Source organism: Austrofundulus limnaeus, unplaced genomic scaffold, assembly GCF_001266775.1.
Source record: "Austrofundulus limnaeus strain Quisiro unplaced genomic scaffold, Austrofundulus_limnaeus-1.0 Scaffold488, whole genome shotgun sequence".
Classification (NCBI taxonomy): domain Eukaryota; kingdom Metazoa; phylum Chordata; class Actinopteri; order Cyprinodontiformes; family Rivulidae; genus Austrofundulus; species Austrofundulus limnaeus.
The window spans coordinates 185,294-203,957 of NW_013952890.1; the positions used below are offsets into that span (position 1 = coordinate 185,294).

General features: G+C 37.6%; 1 protein-coding gene across 1 annotated transcript in view; it reads right to left on the reverse strand.

Annotated features, from left to right (window-relative positions):
* Nucleotides 1-3,811: 3,811 nt before the first annotated feature.
* The window catches only part of xrcc1 (X-ray repair complementing defective repair in Chinese hamster cells 1), a gene marked incomplete in the record, with an annotated part of 33,616 nt that continues 18,763 nt past the window's right edge, over nt 3,812-18,664 (reverse strand). Inside the window, 7 exon segments of the mRNA XM_014025620.1 lie at nt 3,812-4,727; nt 9,161-9,236; nt 9,349-9,439; nt 9,704-9,837; nt 12,115-12,172; nt 15,894-15,993; nt 16,085-16,166. Coding sequence (XP_013881074.1) covers nt 4,620-4,727; nt 9,161-9,236; nt 9,349-9,439; nt 9,704-9,837; nt 12,115-12,172; nt 15,894-15,993; nt 16,085-16,166 — 649 coding nt within the window.

Genomic DNA, 18,664 nt, shown 5'->3' on the forward strand with positions numbered 1-18,664 from the left:
CTTATTGGTTTTATTGTATTTTGTCTGTGAAGCACTTTAGTCAACACCATTTTTAAATGTGCTATATAAATAAAATGATGACGATGATGCAAGCCTTGGTTCTTGGAAATAATTGAGTTTGAGAGGAAAAAACCAACAACAACAACCTGTTGAGCAGAAAATCTTGTTGAACCCTGTGCATGAGCACAAACAACATTCCATAAAATTAAATTTATTCTTGAACAAATCTTGAGTTAATCCTAATGTAACACCTCAAACCTTATTATAAAGAATAGCTGTCCTTGCATCATCCGAAAACTGTAACTGAAGGCTACAAACTGAATGGAGCCACCGTTTGCATGAGAGAGAATACACTTTGAGTCCAGTTTTAAAACCATCAGTTCATCAGAGTCGATGGCAGCCAGGAGTCAGTGCCCTCCCTCCACCCTGCAGGGGCCCGGCTCCACGTGGAGCCCGCCCGTCCATCTGTGATCCAGTGTGAGCCAATCCATCTGCTCACCCATTTATAAGGCAATAAGTCTGTTTCCAGGTGTGAGGCTGTGTTTCTGCCTCCTCCTCCATAAGCCTTTGTATTTCTGGACAGTTCAGCAAAGCTACAGCTCCAGAAAATAATGCAGGCACAGAAGCACAATGGTTTAAAGCTGATTTTTGCAGTTTCTTTATTTCTTTTCATGCTCAGTCAGATTTTTGTATCCTGGTTGACACTCCACAGAAACCCTCTGAATATACTGTTTATTAAACTCAGCAGTTTTACTAAAAAAGTTGGATAAATTAGCACCTTTTTAAAACCAGTGTTAGTTTTAGGTCCTCTGACACTTTTAAAACAAGCAAGAAAGTGGATAGTTCCAAGTTTTTATGCTTTTAATGAAAACAAAACAATTTTTTTCTAAAAATGCAACATCACAGAATAGTTCTGACTCTGCTTTGTGTTCAAACATCACTAATGTACTGTTTATCCACATATTTAACTATAAACTACCATTTAGAGGCTGTCTTCATAGAACGTTATTTCACAAAATCACATTCAGAGAAAATGAAACAGCATCTCTACGAACACTGTTACCACTGGAGTGATGAGGGTTGATCTTAAAGGAGACATCAACTTTACAAAAACAACTTCTCTGCACTCCTAGAGACTTCAAGTCAACAAAATGTATTTAACAGCTAAAAAAATGGATTTTGCACGTCCCCTTTAAATCCTTTGGTTAGGGTCTATATAAAGTGGAACTGCAACACTTTGGTTTGAATTCCTCCTTATTGTAACTCCACAAGCCCCTCTTTCACCACTTTTCTGAGATGTGTCCCAGATTTTGACTTAATTTTATTTTTCACCGTTGTTTAACCAGGCACATCCCTTTGAGATAGTAGATCTCATTTTCAAGGGAGGCCTGGGCCTGAGGGCAGCCTATTGTACATGTTTATGTGCTGTGGGGGAAACCGGAGTACCTAGAGAAAACCACCCGCTTCGGATGTTATCATCCATTAAATGGACGTTAATAGCTGTTATCAGTCCCATAGAATGGTTTCAGTCTAGCTTCAGACTGTCCCGACTGTGCCGCCTAGTGGGTTCTCCGTACCATAGAATGGCTTCAGACTGTTAAATGGTTAGTATGAGGCATAAAACCACTAAGGTTTTTTTTATGCAATCTGGTTAATATGAGGCATAAAGCCACTAAGATTTTTATAATGTAATCTGGTTAATATGAGGCATAAAACCACTAAGGTTTTTATGTAATCTGGTTAATGAGGGATAAAGCCACTAATGTTTTTTTAATGTAATCTGGTTAATGAGGGATAAAGCCACTAATGTTTTTTTATGTAATCTGGTTAATAAGAAGCATAAAGCCACTAAGGTTTTATATGCAACCTGGTTAATATGAGGCATAAAGCCACTAAGGTTAATTTTAGAGAAAATGACATGGGCTACGATAAAGTAGACCGGACTCCGGTGGTAGCAGATTGTTGCATTCCAACGTACATGGCACTGGTAACCCACTAGGGGGCACTGTCGGGACAGTCTGAAGCCATTCTATGGGACTGATAACTGCTAATAACTTCCATTTAATGGACTGATAACATCCGAACCGGCTGAGAAAACCCACACAAGCACGAAGAGAGCATGCAAACTCTGCACATTATGACCCCAGGTCCAAACCAGGGATCAAATCCAGGACCTTCTTGCTGTGTGGCATCAGTGCTAACCACTGAGCCATCCTGCTGATAAAATGCCAAAATAAACTCGTTTTGAGGCTGTCTCTTTAAATACAAACGAGGTGCTTCACACCCTGGCCCTCCTTCCGCCTCCAGACCGGTCCATTGTAGCTTGATAGAAGGGTTTAYGATTTTATAGCAGGGCAGAAATGTTTTATTTATTTATTTTTAAAAAAAATTAACTAGAAGATGTCAACAAAGGAAGACTTGTCCATTCAGACTTACATGTTGGAGCCAGAGTCTGACCCAGAGCCAGAGGAGAATAAAGATCACCAAACTGTAGCTGGTAAGTCCTGGCAGTTGTGTCGCAAATAATTTGACGTAATACTTCAGAATATGTTACCGGTACATAAAACAGARAAAACTGAACGTGTTTAAAAATAYGACCCAAACAGAATGTAAAGATACTGTATCTATGCAGACCTGGAGAAACTAAATTCAAACTGTATGCACTCTGAGACTTTAAGTACACAACAAAATGTGTTCAACGGCTAAAAATTGGATGTGCCAGGTCATTGAGGATTTTAACTAATCTGTGTTTTAAAGCATTCCGTTAGTGATTTAGTTGTCACACATCAATACAGCAAACTGCTGAAAAAGACTGATCAACACATTTCAATGACCCAATAAAAGTCCAGCCTCAGCTTAACAGAAGTGCTGTGGTGASACACAATCCTCACTGAAGCAACATTGTAAAAAAAGAATGACCAAACAGTGACATTAACGTACAGAAGAGATTCAAGGTTTTGCTGCAAAACATGTTTATAGAATCTTTTCATCTTTCCATTAAATAAAAGTAAAGAAAATGTCCCTAAAAAATTCAAGGTGCCCCGTTTTCTGCATCGAAGGATAATGATGATGAAACCAATCTGCAGCCACCTGAGGTTCATGTCAGACAATGTTTCATCTCCCCAGGGACATAAAAATGTTCCAAACGAAGAACAAATCTTTCCCAAAGAAATAAAAGTGACAAGAATCWGGTGCAAACAGCTGCTTAAACAAAGGCGATCTGTCATATGTGACAATTTGAATGCAGCYGAAAGTCCCCGCTATAAAATGACGRATRCCCACAGAAATGAAATATGGCACCATGATAGGTCGATGCTATTTGAGGCAATTAATTTCATCACGTTATAATAGATTTGACCCTGAACTCTCCCTTCAGACAAAAAGCAAATCAACGAGTGAGACGACCGAAGGAAACTTGACTCGCTCTTGGTCATTGTGTCTGAACGGACCTTTAGAATATAATCAAACAGTCCAAAACCCGTTTCCATTAAAAATGCAWCCTCGCAGTGAATTCAAACCTTTTCATCTCCCTTGCATTTTACTCTCCCTCCCAACAACCCCTCCTTCATCTCTCGTCCACATGCCATCCTTCTAATCCCCTCGTCTGAAGAGCAACAGACCCAGTGGCTCCCGGCACGAAAACAGGCAGCGGAGTAAATTAGAGAGCGGAGAGGGGACTCGAGATCAGACAGGAAATGAAAAGGAAGAGCCTCTCCAGCTGCAAACTGGGAGGAAGAGGGGGAAGAGGGACAGAAACGAGGGCAGCTGAGTGCAAAGTTTGATTAATAAGGAAAAAAATAAAACGTCACAGTTTTTAATTTAATTTTTTTTTATTTTAACAAATTAATTAAGTATTACAATTGAAGGTATAACAGAGAATACCACAAGCTGTTTTTGGCACGAGAACCCAAACCTATCATACATATCTACATAAAACAATGTTCAATTAGTCGTACGTTCCATAACCAGAATAAAAACAAACTCATACAAAGACATCAGTAGATGTGGCCTTTTAGATAATAAATCAAATATTCCCCGGCTTTAACTGTCAATACCCCCAAAACTTTCTTTTTCTGTATTAGTCTTAGCCTGAAGTGAGCGACACCTTTTTACCTGACTTTGGGTTGATCTCATCAAAGTCAGCCTGCCTGCTCAAGTCTTATCTGAGCCACTGGCAGTCAGCACAGCGTGAATACTCACTCTATACTCTGTAACCTGAGGTGAGCTCCAACATGTGAGCAGCACAGAAAACTCAAGTCCTGAGTCCAGCGACCTTCCTTTCTTTATGTTCAAATGTTCAGCAGCACACGATGATGGCTGTAATGCAACCCTCAAGAGAAGAAAAATAAGCTTGAAATAAATCCATAGCTAATTCTGATTTTTAACTCCAGGGGAACACATTTAATGGATTTTTTTCAGCTCTGTAGTAAAACATTTAAATACCTGCAGTTATTTCATTATCATGTGAAAAAGTCCTTACAAAGACCAGAATTGACAATAAATGGTTTATTGCTTCTTTAGTAGCTAATCTTAAAAACAACTATGGCTTTTCCATTTGTTCTTCACCAGGACTTGTAGTGGTTGCATTCACTCCTTCGTGTTTTGGCACGGTGTATTGTTCAGGGCACGACGGTGTAAGGCTGGTAGGGCAGCAGTTTCTGTCGTTCATTGATCGCATAAATCCACGCTGGTTTCACAAAGTTCAGATTGCCGTTTTCCATCAGTGCCTGAGATCCAAGTGAGAGCCGGACATGAAAATGTGTCAATTTCCTTCAATTACACACACACACTTACACACACTCACACACACACACACACACACACACACACACAAAGCAGTGAGGTACTAAGAAGTGTAACTCTGAGGCCAGTCATTACCAGTACTGAATTTTCACTGGTAACAGAAAAAAACTTCAATTTTAACATTTTTAATATCCTTGAAAAATTAAAGTAAGCAGGACCTGAAATTCACTGTAAGTACTGTGCATTTTATTATCAATCCCAGCAAATCTAGTAGTTGTAATGTAGGAAATTCCCACTTTGAAAATTTAAACGGTGGGTGTGTTTTTTGTGCAAAGGAGGAAATAAACAAGCTTCAAAGGCTTGATTGGCACTAGGGCTGAAACGATTCCTCGAATAATTTGAGTAATTCGATTACAAAAAAATCCTCGGCAAATTTATCTGCCTTGAAGCTTTGTAAAAAATACACTGCTCAAAAAATAAAGGGAACACTTAAACAGCGCACGCTAAGTCCAAGTAAATCAAACTTTTGTGAAACACATTCAACTCTGTACAGAACAAAGTACTCAATGCGAATATTTCATTGATTAAGATCAGGAGTTAGCGTGCGTTGTTTAAGTGTTCCCTTTATTTTTTTGAGCAGTGTATATMATATATAATCAGCGCACTTTCGTCTGGCCGGAATGTTATTTGTGTTACACAATGCTACGACGTTAGCGGTTCCGCTAACGATTACACTGTTGGCGCGTCATGCGTGTATGCTTGCTAAGAGCTACATTTAGCTTTAGAAGAAGATGAAGAGTGCAGAAACGAAGCGCTCAGAAAACAACAAATTATAAAAAGCATGGGAACATTTAAAACTAAACAGTAAAGACAACAACGCGCAGTACGCATCACACCCTCGGTGTTTCTGCACCGGAACAAAAACAGCTGATGCATGTACCAAACGCGTCCGGAGTTAACAGGTATTTGTTTACGTTCCCTTTGCAAAATACGGTTACCTTAATATGTGATAATCTGTCATGTTACAGATGTACAAGGAGGTATATTAATGTTATTTGTGCTAACTGACCTGGCAGGGTTTTATTAGACACTGTGTAAGTTGTGTGATTAAAAACAAAACTTACTGTAAGTTTGTCAGATAAAAATAAAAGCACAACAACAGATTGACAGAGTGAGCCAAAACATATTATTTGTTGATATACTTTTATCTTAATTTAAATGAGATACTTGGAGTGAATATTTCAAGTTTAAAAGTATATAGAAGATAGTTGGATTTTTAAAAATATTTGCTGCTGATCTTTATGATTTTAGCCTTCATTACTGCTGCCATATTTGTTTATAGCTAAGCAGTCAAGACTAAATCTTGTTGCCTAAATGGGAGCTCTGCATCAACCTAATAACAGTCTTAATAAAAATATGAATTTACTGTTACAGTTAACAAGTGAACTCTACAAGACTCAATTTCAGCACCCAAATGTTTATATTACCCATTTTACTTATTAAATTTCTAACAAAAAAGACATTCAGTTTTCCAATCCATTACAATAAATTTACAGCATTTAGATTTTTCTGTGATGGTTAAAAATGATTCAATGGCAGAGTGCTTTTAATTAATACCTCCTCAAACCTCACATTCATAAATACAAGTAACTGGAGCTTAAAACGCATGAATTAATACAACTGGTATAATTTTACTTTGATTGCAGCAGGGTCATCAGCAAGTGYAGATTACCCTTATTAATTCGATAGGTCTTAGGTTGATTATCACAAGACAAAACCTGTAGTCGTGTTCATGAGTAATAATTCCAGAGGTGCCAACCTGGAGTCATCCCAAATCATAATGATTGCCTCGGAGCATTTGCGTTGTGCGGCGTGCGTTCGTTTCTGGCAGTTTGTGCGCATAATAAAAAAATATATGGAATTTATAGCTTTAAACTTCAAAGTTTTCATGCAAACCTACTTATTTCTAGATGGAGAGATTATAAGTAACAAGTGACAAAACAGAGTTTATAAAATGGGTGCTTTATGAACATAACTTTGCTAAACAGTACATACAACTATCCTATTATTGGGTCTCCTTTATTCATTCACCCTTCTATAATCAGACTCAGCAGCTGAAGATGAATTTGTAGTCACAGGGAATTCTTGTCACAATATTTCAACTGAATAAGGAGGAAAYTATATTTGTCTTTTAAAAATAATAACAGATGAATAGTCTTTTCCATTATTGAGTCCAGCTCCTCTCGGCTCAGTTCGGGCTGGTTCGGAGCRGTAACGTCTTTTAAAAGTAGCTGCTGTATATATCGTCTGACTTTTATTTTGTTAAATAAAGATACTATTGGCATTGCTGTTTGTTTTTCATTGAGTTAAATCCATAAAAAAATCAACATATATACTCACACTCCTAGGCATAAAGTGTGCAGTAAGTGTAATTTCATTTATTAGAAAATCATTTTAGTTTTGTTTTACTGCATTTATAAGCAACGGTTTGCTGTAGCAGGGTACTTATAGTCTGTAAATAATAATCATACCCTGCTACAGCAAACCGTTGCTTATAAATGCAGTAAAACAAAACCAAAATGATTTTCTAATAAATGAAATTACACTTACTGCACACTTTATGCCTGGGAGTGTGAGTAAATATGTTGATTTTTTTCTTTATGGATCTAACTCAATGAAAAACAAACAGCAATGCCAATAGTATATTNGTGTCGAGGCAGCCAGAGGCTGGGCAGCGACAGGAGAGCCGCGCCCGGAGCTGCTCCGGTTACGTTCGGACTTTCAAGTACTTTTTTAGGTGGTTGTGTGGTTTTTAAAATGTAGTTATATATAGTCTGACTTTTATTTTGTTAAATAAAGATACTATTGGCATTGCTGTTTGTTCTTCATTGAGTTAAATCCATAAAGAAAAAAATCAACATATATACTCACACTCCCAGGCATAAAGTGTGCAGTAAGTGTAATTTCATTTATTAGAAAAAACATTTTGGTTTTGTTTTACTGCATTTATAAGCAACGGTTTGCTGTAGCAGGGTRTKWWKWYTRTWWAYARWMWWMAYACCCTGCTACAGCAAACCGTTGCTTATAAATGCAGTAAAACAAAACCAAAATGTTTTTTCTAATAAATGAAATTACACTTACTGCACACTTTATGCCTGGGAGTGTGAGTATATATGTTGATTTTTTTCTTTATGGATTTAACTCAATGAAGAACAAACAGCAATGCCAATAGTATCTTTATTTAACAAAATAAAAGTCAGACTATATATAACTACATTTTAAAAACCACACAACCACCTAAAAAAGTACTTGAAAGTCCGAACGTAACCGGAGCAGCTCCGGGCGCGGCTCTCCTGTCGCTGCCCAGCCTCTGGCTGCCTCGACACRSATAGCAAYGCAGCTGGTACCGATAGACGCAGRAGAAGGTGGAGAAACGGTCCAGGAGCTCAGCTGGTCGCTTGTCGAAGGTGAATACGGTCATAATTAATTACTAATTACAATAAATGAAGAGYTGGGGCTGTTGTTTTTAGCCTGGATCGCTAACTAGCAATAGCCGCTAACTAGTTAGCATCGGAAACGAACACGCACAGGACACATYGGAACAAACTTTATAAATAAAAGGTACAGTTTCACAAGCAAGACATGTGTCCCATAAATTATGTTCAATCTCTAACTAAATGCACGAAGCACTCACCGTCTGCAGATGAAGTTTGTGAYGAGACCAGTCTACAGTAGCAGCAGCTAGCTAATTAACCGGCGGCTGTAAAGAGCGATCCCCTCCATTTACCCACAGCAGCTCTAGTCCCACGGCATTGAGCCACTCCCGCTGTTGTTGTCCTTCACTGCTCTGAAAACAGGCCCAAGACCGAAAACGGGTGCGGAGTGGGGTGGAGCCAAACCGAACCGCGYAGGTGGAAAAATGCAGCRGGAGGGGTTCCCAGGAGCTCRGCTGAATGAATGAAGCTCRGCACAAGGYCAGATYGTAATAAATGTCTAGTACGCYGTAATRGWTCAGAGCGGGTCTCAACATCGTAATGATTACGGTGAGATYGTAATGGTTGGCACCTCTGTAATTCCTCACAAAAATATGTATAACACCACCACCACAATGTAAAAAGTGAATTTCAGGCACTGGTAAGAACATGTTAATAATAAATCTTAGGCTCTCTCTATGCTTACTGCCTTAACTGCATCTTTAGATTGTGTTTTTTCCCTCTGTAGCATTTTATGTTTTAGCTGTGCACTTTGTGTAATTGAGCAACAGTTTCACCTAGCAATTCTCCTCAGAGACTTATCACTTGGAAGTGGCAGATAAAAGCACAACTATTCAACCGTTAAGCTGATGTTGGACATCTTTGTTTGCCCGTGGCTGCCATCAAACGACGTGTGAATGGAAGAAATTAAACAGAGGACTCACGTCTTCAAAAGAATCGTGCCATCCTTCACTGGTCACAACAAACTGCACTTTATCCGACATGTAGTCCTCGATCACTCTGAGGCAAAGGAAGTAGAGAGCAATGCTGTCAGAACTGARTACATCTTTAGTTTAATTAGGCAAACAGTTAACCATTTAAAGGTTTGGGTTAAGGTGTAAGTCTCCCTCACCCGTTAAAGGCGACGATGTACCGCAGCACCAATCGTCTCTCATTGTTGGGAAATTTACCGTAGAGGAAAAAGTGCTTTCCATTCAGGAAATCTGGGGGGGGAAAAACAGAAACAAGAAGGTGAACAAAGACAGGTGCAGCACAATACACAGGAGAGCAAATTAAAGATGGCTTTTGACAAAAAGGACAAAGCATAAAAACAAACACAACCCAGTTCAGGGTTTGTGTTCGCTTATCGGTTCACTTTTTTTGTCAGCAGTTGAAGTCTCTGATGCAAAAAGGGCGGATCTGCTCCTGAGAGTGGAACACGAACAAAAGACAGGAAGTCACGGAGATAAGAGCAGAAACAGACGTGCCTGGTAGCTCGGGGATGGGATGTTCCTCTTCAGCTTCAGCGTCTGTGTTTTCATCTGTCGACCCTCCGTATGGATCCTCGTCTTTTACTGACGTTTCCCCTTCCGCTGCTTTCCTCTGTCGCCTCTCCTCCATCCTTTTCACAACAAGAAGCTATATTATGACCCATTTTCACACGCTCATCACAAAATACCTGTTTCTAATATCAGCTCTTATTTAAAGGCCCTGTCACACGATAACGTTTTAGACAATTTATGCCAACTTCTGGAAAAATCTTTTCCACTAAATTAACAAAAGTTAGATATTTGATCAATTTGTTAGTGTTACAGTATGTACACGCCTAAAAGATGATTCCAGTTGATTTTTTTTTTTAATTCAGTCTTCAATGTAGACATCTAAAAACTTTTCATAAGTTGGCACAAGTTGCCTAAAACATCACAGTGCGACAGGGCCTTTGACAGTCAAAATAAATAAAATAATGTTGAATTAAAGTGCATATATCCTGCTTGTAAATCCTTCGTTTTCACATTTAAAATCGTTAAGCTGGGGTTTATAAAAAGTGAAACTGCAACATTGGTCTAAATTCCCCCTTGTTGTAACTTTACAAGCCCCTCTTTCACCTTTTTTTCTTGAGGTGTATCTCTGATCAACTCGTTTTGAGGCTGTTTCTTAAATTCAAACATAAAGCTTCATGCCCCGCCCCACTCCAGCTTCCAGAGCAGTCCGTTCTAGTTTGATAGAGGGGTTTATGAAGATATAGCTGCACAGAAACTATTTATTTCTACAAATTATAAGAYGTCAACAAGGGAAGTCTTGTCCATCCAGCCTCATATGTTGGAGCCAGAGTCTGACCCAGAACCAGAGGAGAATGAAGACCACCACATCGTAGATGGTAAATCCAGACCTTATTTAGAAGTTTTGTCAGAAATACTTTGTTCTAAAGTAGGGATGCACTGATACGAAAATTTCAGCCGATATTGATATCCGATATAATTATTGCTGTTATGGCCGATGGCCGATATTTACCGATTTTACACAAACATACAAATTATATTATACATATACACACAAACACTTGGGTCTTTTTTTTGATACAGTAAATAAATGGTCAGACCTCTGACATAACTCTACTTCAGTTTAGGGCTGCCACGATTAGTCGACGACTAATCGATTATTAAAATAATCGATGACGAATTTAATAATCGATTAATAGTTTTCTTTTTTTTTTCTTCTTTACTTTGTTTTTCTCTCCAAACTGCTTTGACACCTTCCACTGCCACATCTGCCTTTCTGTCCTTGACACACATGCACAGTAGTGGTAACTGGGGTAGGCTGTGGACGTCACAAGACATTATACAGACAAGCTCTGGTATCATGGCTACCTATGGAGCTCAAAAGTGTGGGATCATTTTAAGAAAATGAAAGAGAAACCTGTGCAATATCTGCAGAGCAGAACTTACCTTCCACAGCAATTATTTTTAGTTAGCATATAGCTAAAATCTAACGATAGTTATATAATAGCAGCTGCATTCTGGCGCAATAAGCTCTATGTTTTATATTCAATTAAAGTATGATCCGATTAGTCGACTAATCGAAAAAATAATCTGTGATGAATCGCTTATAAAAATAATCGTTTGTGGCGGCCCTACTTCAGTTATTCCTGGCTACGCAGCATCAATATCACTATTATGATCAAACAGATGCCGCTCAACCAACCATCTCTCGTCCCAAAACAGAAACACAAAGCTAAAAAGTGGGAAATCAATATCGGACATTAATATCGGCCCAGTTTTACATATTGGACCGATAGATATTCTAAAAATTTACCAATATCTGCCGATACCGATATCAATACTGATATATTGTGCATCTCTATTCTAAAGGTTTAGAAAACGTCAAAGAAAATAGAAAAAACTGAACAGGTAGAAAAATATGACCCAAACAARATATAAAGACTTCAAGTACACAAAAATAAACACATTTAACAGCTAAAAAAGTGGAATTTGCATGATATTTCCCCTTTAAATTTCTCCATTCACTATTCTTTTATGGTTTATCATGACATTTAATGTCTTGATAAAACTGGAAATAACCATTGCCTTAAATATGTTTATACAAGAAGTGATGCTTTTTAAATATCAACTCATGGATTTTTAAATAACAGATAAAGTTGTTTTAGATTAGTACACCCTCTTGCGTGGATTAAATGTTTATTTTCTATTTATTGATGCTTGGATTGTAACATGCAATATGTTTCTTTATTAATATATGGATCTAATATTCACAGCAAATAATAATGAATTTTAACCCATTAAAATCATTGTGTAATCATGTAATTCAAGTTTAACTAAAGCAATTTGTTTTTTGGCCACAGTTATAACAAACATCATCTGTCTTTTTTTCTTCTGCCTACCTCTGCAGCTCATCCTCTGTCTCTAATCCAGATTCATCATTATCATCATCTTCATCTCCTGTGAAAAAAGAAAAATTCAGCTGATTTCATTTTTCAGCAGATTCATGTAACGAGTTCCATTTTTCTCCCCCCTAAAAATGAAAATAAAAATCAGGTGGTGGCAGAGAATTGTGTTAAGTTAAACATTTTTATAATTGAACACGAGTTCACAGACGACTAAAAGTGCAGTTACTGAGCTGTGGCCCCAATCTTCAAACTAATTAACTACAATAATGTCTGAGAGGTAAATCTGCTTTAAATTCCCTGGCCATCTGGAGGGGATGAGTTTAACAACTTTTAAAATGCCAGGTGAATCCACATCTCCATGAAACATACATCATTAGGTAAAACCTTGCTGGCAACAAGACGATTACCATAAAATCCTGCGTTGATGAAAAAAAAGGGTAGAAAAAGGAGAAGTGAGTCTCTTTAAAATGCRGTCCCCATATATGGTGTGTCAGGGTGAGTTGTCTCATTTTATTGACGCATCTAAGCACTTTACTTCTGGCCTCACATTAACATAGAAATGAGAAACATGCACAAGTCCCTGTGCAGTGATTTCACATCMCCTCCATTCCTGTTTTTTCCTCAAACTGCACCTATAACACGTCAGGTACTCAAGTCCTTTCCACCAAGGCGTTGTCAACCATCCACCTCCGAGAGCCTCATAAAGGTTAGTCCTTTGGTCTAATCCCTGACCTCTCAAACTGTCCCCAAGCCCCTCTCTTCAGCTCCAGTGCTGCCTCCTCATTCTCTRGTTATTTGAGCTAATAGATTCAATCACCATGTATGAGTCCCAGCTAATTTATCTCAGCCTTAAATTTGTTTTATTGCATWTACACAGATGACTTTCTTGTTTATTTGTTAGGGGAATAGCAGTTTAATTTCAGCTTTGGTTATTAGATGCACAATAATTAAACTAAAATGTGTCAACACTTTATTTGGAGTTGCATTGTCTGTGATTAATGTTTACTGCTGTATTTGGTGACAACCTTGAGGCAGYGCAGGCAAATAATTGCACTAAAGAGCAAGAAAATAAAAACTGAAACCGATAAATTATTCTGTAGTGTACAACCCTAATTCCAACGACATGTAAAACAAATAAAAACAGAAAGCAATGAGACTTGCAAACACTTTCAATCTATATTCAARTAAATACAAGATAATTAATGTCCAAACAAATACAACTTTTTTTTATATTCACTCATTTTGAATTTGATGCCTGCAACACGGTTAATAAAAAGCTGGGGCAGGAGCAACAAAAGACTGGGAAAGTTAAAAGATGCTAAAAACACCTGTTTGGAGAATTCCACGGGCGAACAGTTTAATTGGAAACAAGTGAGTGTCATGATTGCGTATAAAAACGAGCATCCTTGAAAGGCTCGATCATTCACAAACAAGGATGAGTCAAGGTTCACCACTTTGTAAACAACCGTGTGAGCAAATAATCCAACAGTTTAGAATCCTTGGGCCTCATGCAAGAACATGTTCGTATTCTTATCCTAAACTTCTCTTACTTTTGTTCGTACGAACATGCAACATCAGATTCAACAAACTCTTCTATCTTCAGGAAAAGTGTGTAAATGAGGAGCATAAACTAATGAATGCGTATCCAGGTGCTCGAGCAGGGGGAGAGGTGATTTACATAATTACCACCCCAAAAAACCCCATATAAGGATATATGTGTCCTGCCACACATGCCAGGAAGTGTTCATTCATAAGTGACATCGCAAAGTAAAAAAGAAGAACTAGTTTGGAAATAGAAGTTCTGCTCTCGGGAGATCCACAAAAAAAAGAGTCATTTTTAGCAACGTCAGCTGTAGAATTAAAGGATCTGCTTTAAAGCCGAGGAATGAAATGACGACTGCTGTTAATGTCGTGTCTCCTGTGGGTCGTACAGTCACAGAAATAAAAATCTAAATCATATTTATCTCTCTGTTTCTCTGTAGTCCTGCACTGGTTTTTCTTTGGTCAAATATTTTTATTTCAGTGTAAACTGTGTTACATGTTTCACTTATTCAGGGGAGCAGTCGCGCAATTTTGTTCGTATCTGAAGAAAATCTTAGAATACAAAAACATTGGTGAATGCCACAAGTTCTCCTAAATCACTTGTAGCACAACTTAAGAACAAATCTGTGCGTATGAATGGTTCTTGCATGAGGCCCAATGTTTCTCAACATACAATTGCAAGGAATTTAGGGATTTCATCATCTACAGTTCATAAAATCATCAAAATATTCAGAGAATCTGTACAAATCTCTGCACGTAAGCAGCAAGGCTGAAAAACACACTGAATGCTCGTGACCTTTGACCCCTCAGGCAGCATTGCATTAAAAAACATCATTTTGTAACAGATGTCACCCCATGGGCTCARGAACACTTCAGAAAACCATTGTCAGTGAACACAGTTTGTTGCTACTACCATGTAGGGTTGGGGGATATTGGCAAAAAAAATTAATCACTATTAATTGTGGTACTTAGCTGATCATGATTAACATGATGACTAATCCCCTGGAGTCCCTGGAGGCATGCCTGACCAATTTAAATCACTCTGGTGGGAAAGATTTGCTCTCTGTAACAATCTGTTCCAAATTGTGTCAAAAGTACAGACTTCAGGATATACATCAAATTTTAAATTGTGTTGATAGACCAAGCAAAACCAGAGTTATGATAAATCAATCACAGAACTTTTAAAAAAAATGTTTGTCATATTTGAAGCGGAGAGGAGCATAGAGTGGAAATCTCCAGTCAGTCTGCCTGGTGGTATTAATCATATTAATTGTCAAGTGCAAAAAAATAATCAAATAAAGTTTTTTTGATGAATAATTGAACAAGATATGAGGAAAGACTGTCCAGATTGTTATCAGTGCAAAGTTCAAAAGCCAGCCTCTCAGATGGTATATATTAGTGCTCATGGCATGGGTAACTGTCACATCAGTGAAGGCATCATTAGTCCTGAAAGGTACGTACCAGATTTCGAGCAACATCCATTTATTCTTACCTGCTGTTATTGTCCTTTAAAATACTTTTTGTTGAGTGTTGTGTGTTTGTTAGTAGATATGTAGTAGATATGCCTATACCATGATAGTTAGGTTAGAGGATATTAAAGATAACTTKAACATATGCTGCCATCCAAGTCAAGTCTTTATCAGGGACTTCCTGCTTATTTCAGCAAGACAACGTCAAGCCACATTCTGCAYGTSTTCCAGCTGCATGGCTTCGTAGTAAGTGTGCGGGTACTAGACTAGCCTGCCTGCGGTCCAAACCTGTCTCCTTTTGAAAATGTGTGGCATATTATGAAGCGCAAAATACAACAACAGAGACYCCTGGACTGTTGAGCAACAGAAGTTGTTCAACAAGCAAAGCTTCAACTATTAGTTCTTAGAACCCAAAAGCTTTTTGAGTGTTGTTAAAAGGAAAGGTGATGTAACAGTGGTAAACATGCCTCTGTCCCAGCTTTTTTGGAATGTGTCGCATTCAACAATACATGTTTGACTGCATCTTTTTTTAGTCAGCCTCTACTCTCCAAACTGCTCACTTCTTTCCCTATATTTGAACATGGTCGTTCTATTTGWGCCATGTGAGCTTTACCTATAAACCAACTGAAAAATACTTTCAAGTCTACAGTTTTGTAGCTATTTAACAAAAGAAATGTTTACTGGTAATTGAGGCCAGCTGTCCCTGTAGTGTTAAAGAGAGTAAAATAAAACAATGTTGAACATAATTCATGAAGCGATTACCTGGTTCATCCACATCAGTAGAACCACCGTACTCATCAACCTCATCCTTCTTTTCTGGGGTCTTTTTAGGGGTCGCTTGTCTCTCCTGCTTCTGTGGAGTCTGCAGAAACAAAATGGACCTGGAGTGTTAAAACTGACAGGTTTTCTCCCTTTATTATATTTATTGGCGCACTTAAAAAAAACAAATTGACCTTTGTTTTCATTTCCTCTTCGCTCTCTTCGTCCACCTCCATTTCACTCTCTGAGCTAGACTCAGCTCCATCCATCAAATAGCTGGAGGAATAAGAGAAACAAAATGTGTCGGGTTATAAAAAGGCCAGACAGAAAAGAACAACTCAACAATATATCTTGGTTCCCATCTCTTTTACTTGTACAACATGATTCAAAGTGTAGTGAGGCCTGGTCAGGGAAGACTGCAACTAAAAGCCGATTTCAGAGTGAAGGTGATGTTTTTGTACCAGATGCATCAGTGGTGTTGGGTTTAAAACGTTACTAGCAACTGAGAATTAGATATTTTACAATGACGAATGAAAGAAAACAATATTTAAAATAAACTCTTTTATGAGAATAACCATGACTACTTTATTAAAGCTGCGTACAAAAGACTAAAAAGTGTGTACRGAAGAACAAGGGCTAAATGGTCTTCAAAGTCAAAAATATAATTTCTCTGTCAGTGATTGACTGACAAGCTGTATTAACGAGGTCGAACACCTCAACACACCTATTCGACATTTATCCCTAACCTTAAAGTCAGGTGGAAGTTATCCGCATGGAAGTGTGAWGTATAGAGTTGATATGCCATAGATATGGTGAGATCATTTTCCTGCACACACACACACACTATAGTCAGACATTTTACTGACCTATGCTTGAGCCAGGAAATTGGAAAATGAAAAATGAGGTCATGGACGAGGGCAGTAATGCAGAACCTGCTGCTTATAACAGCAGATAGTGCTATCAGACAAAAACAGACCAATATGCCTGATCTGCTATGCTCATCAAACTCAGGAGAGGGGATTTATTTGAAAGAGTAACACTGAGTTTAACTAAGTTTAACTTTACTTTAAGCTTGAATATCTACTTTTTTGTATTAAATAGAGTACAAGAATCAAAGATATTYCTCTAAACTTAGCTTACAGAAGAGATAAACAATAAATAGCAAGATGCAGAAAAAAGCCTCTATCCTTCCGAGTAGACTGTGTTAAATACCTTTATTAATAAATAAAAGCTACTTTATAAATAAAATCAAATACAATATGGTAATCAACACATTAACTTAGGTTAGCATATAAAGTACAAAGTATAAAAGTACCAAAAATTAGGGCTGCACAATATATTGCAAATTTATCATCAATGAGATAAAACTTCGTTCAATAGGTGTATTGCATAAAACTGCAATAAATGGTTGGCTCAAATGTTGCATTTATGCGTTTTGTCACACAAAAGCACCAATCAAATGGATCTCTTTCCATTATATACCCACCCCCCTATGTAGACATGGATGGATGGCAAATAACTTAGCCAGCTTAGTGGGAGTTGCAATGAGAGCAAGATAAGAGAGGAAAATGTTAGTGACAAAGAAACTGTGGTTTAAAAAACAGTGTGTCTGAGATAACTTGGTTCCAATAGAGACCATGTTCTACAGACGCAGGTACTCTGCAAAACATGATGAAAACTAGTGGCAACTGCGATTGGAAACACCTTCAATACAACCATAAAGAACTGTATGAAGAGTTCCGAAAGGCTAGCTATAGCAAAACCAAAGCTGCAAAAGTTAGAAGTAAGAGCAAACCAGTTCAGCAAACATCGGTGTATCAAAGTTTTATAAGAGGAACTCTTTTTGATAAAAAGGATATGATGGMTGGTCAACTCCAACGAAACAACTTGCAGTTGGATTAAGGTTTATTACCTTTTATTTACAATTCTTTAACTTACTTAGATGTTTTTATTATTTATTTTAAAATAACTAATAGTAAGGGGTGTTTTTCAGTATTTAGAGCATCAGAAATTGTTTTACGAGGCAATGTTTGAAAGTCATTAAGAAACTTTATTTATGCAGTTTGTTGTTTCAATTTTACTACAGTAACWGAGTCTAGTTCAGGCATAGGCAATCCTGGTCCTTGAGTGCCGCTATCCTCAATGTTTTGTTTCTCTGCTCCAACACACCTGATTTCAATGAATGGGCAATTATCAGGTTTCTGCAGAACTTGGAAGAGGTAATTTAATGACTGAATCAGGTGTGTTGGTGTAAGGGACAAAAGAAAACAGGCAGGGCTGCAGCCCTCGAAGACCAGGATTGCACATCCCTGCTCTAGCTGCATTTTTTTAAATAAAGTTGTCACGTTTGAATGGAAATTATGTTTTTTATTTCTTTTTGTTTTGAACAGATGAGCATCAACACCGCATATTTCAGTATTTGTTCATTTATCGCAATATTAAGCATTGTTCAATTCAAAAGTACTTTCATAAATTCAATAAATAAAATCAGACAAATAGAGTAAAATAAAATCTGTTATCACATTAGGTTTTCCTAATGCAATAACACAGTCCTACCACAAAGACTTATATCAGTTTAAGGCTTTAAAATAAGCTTTTCAGGATTCAAGTGAATATACATAAAATAAAAATAAAAAAATTACATTGCAAGGATCATTTAAAAGTATGATCTTATTGATAAAACTGACACATAGGTATTGGATAAATGATGTGTATTACCACTAATAGWTATGATGATGCCTTTTACAACAGGAGGTCTTCAACTAATGCACTTT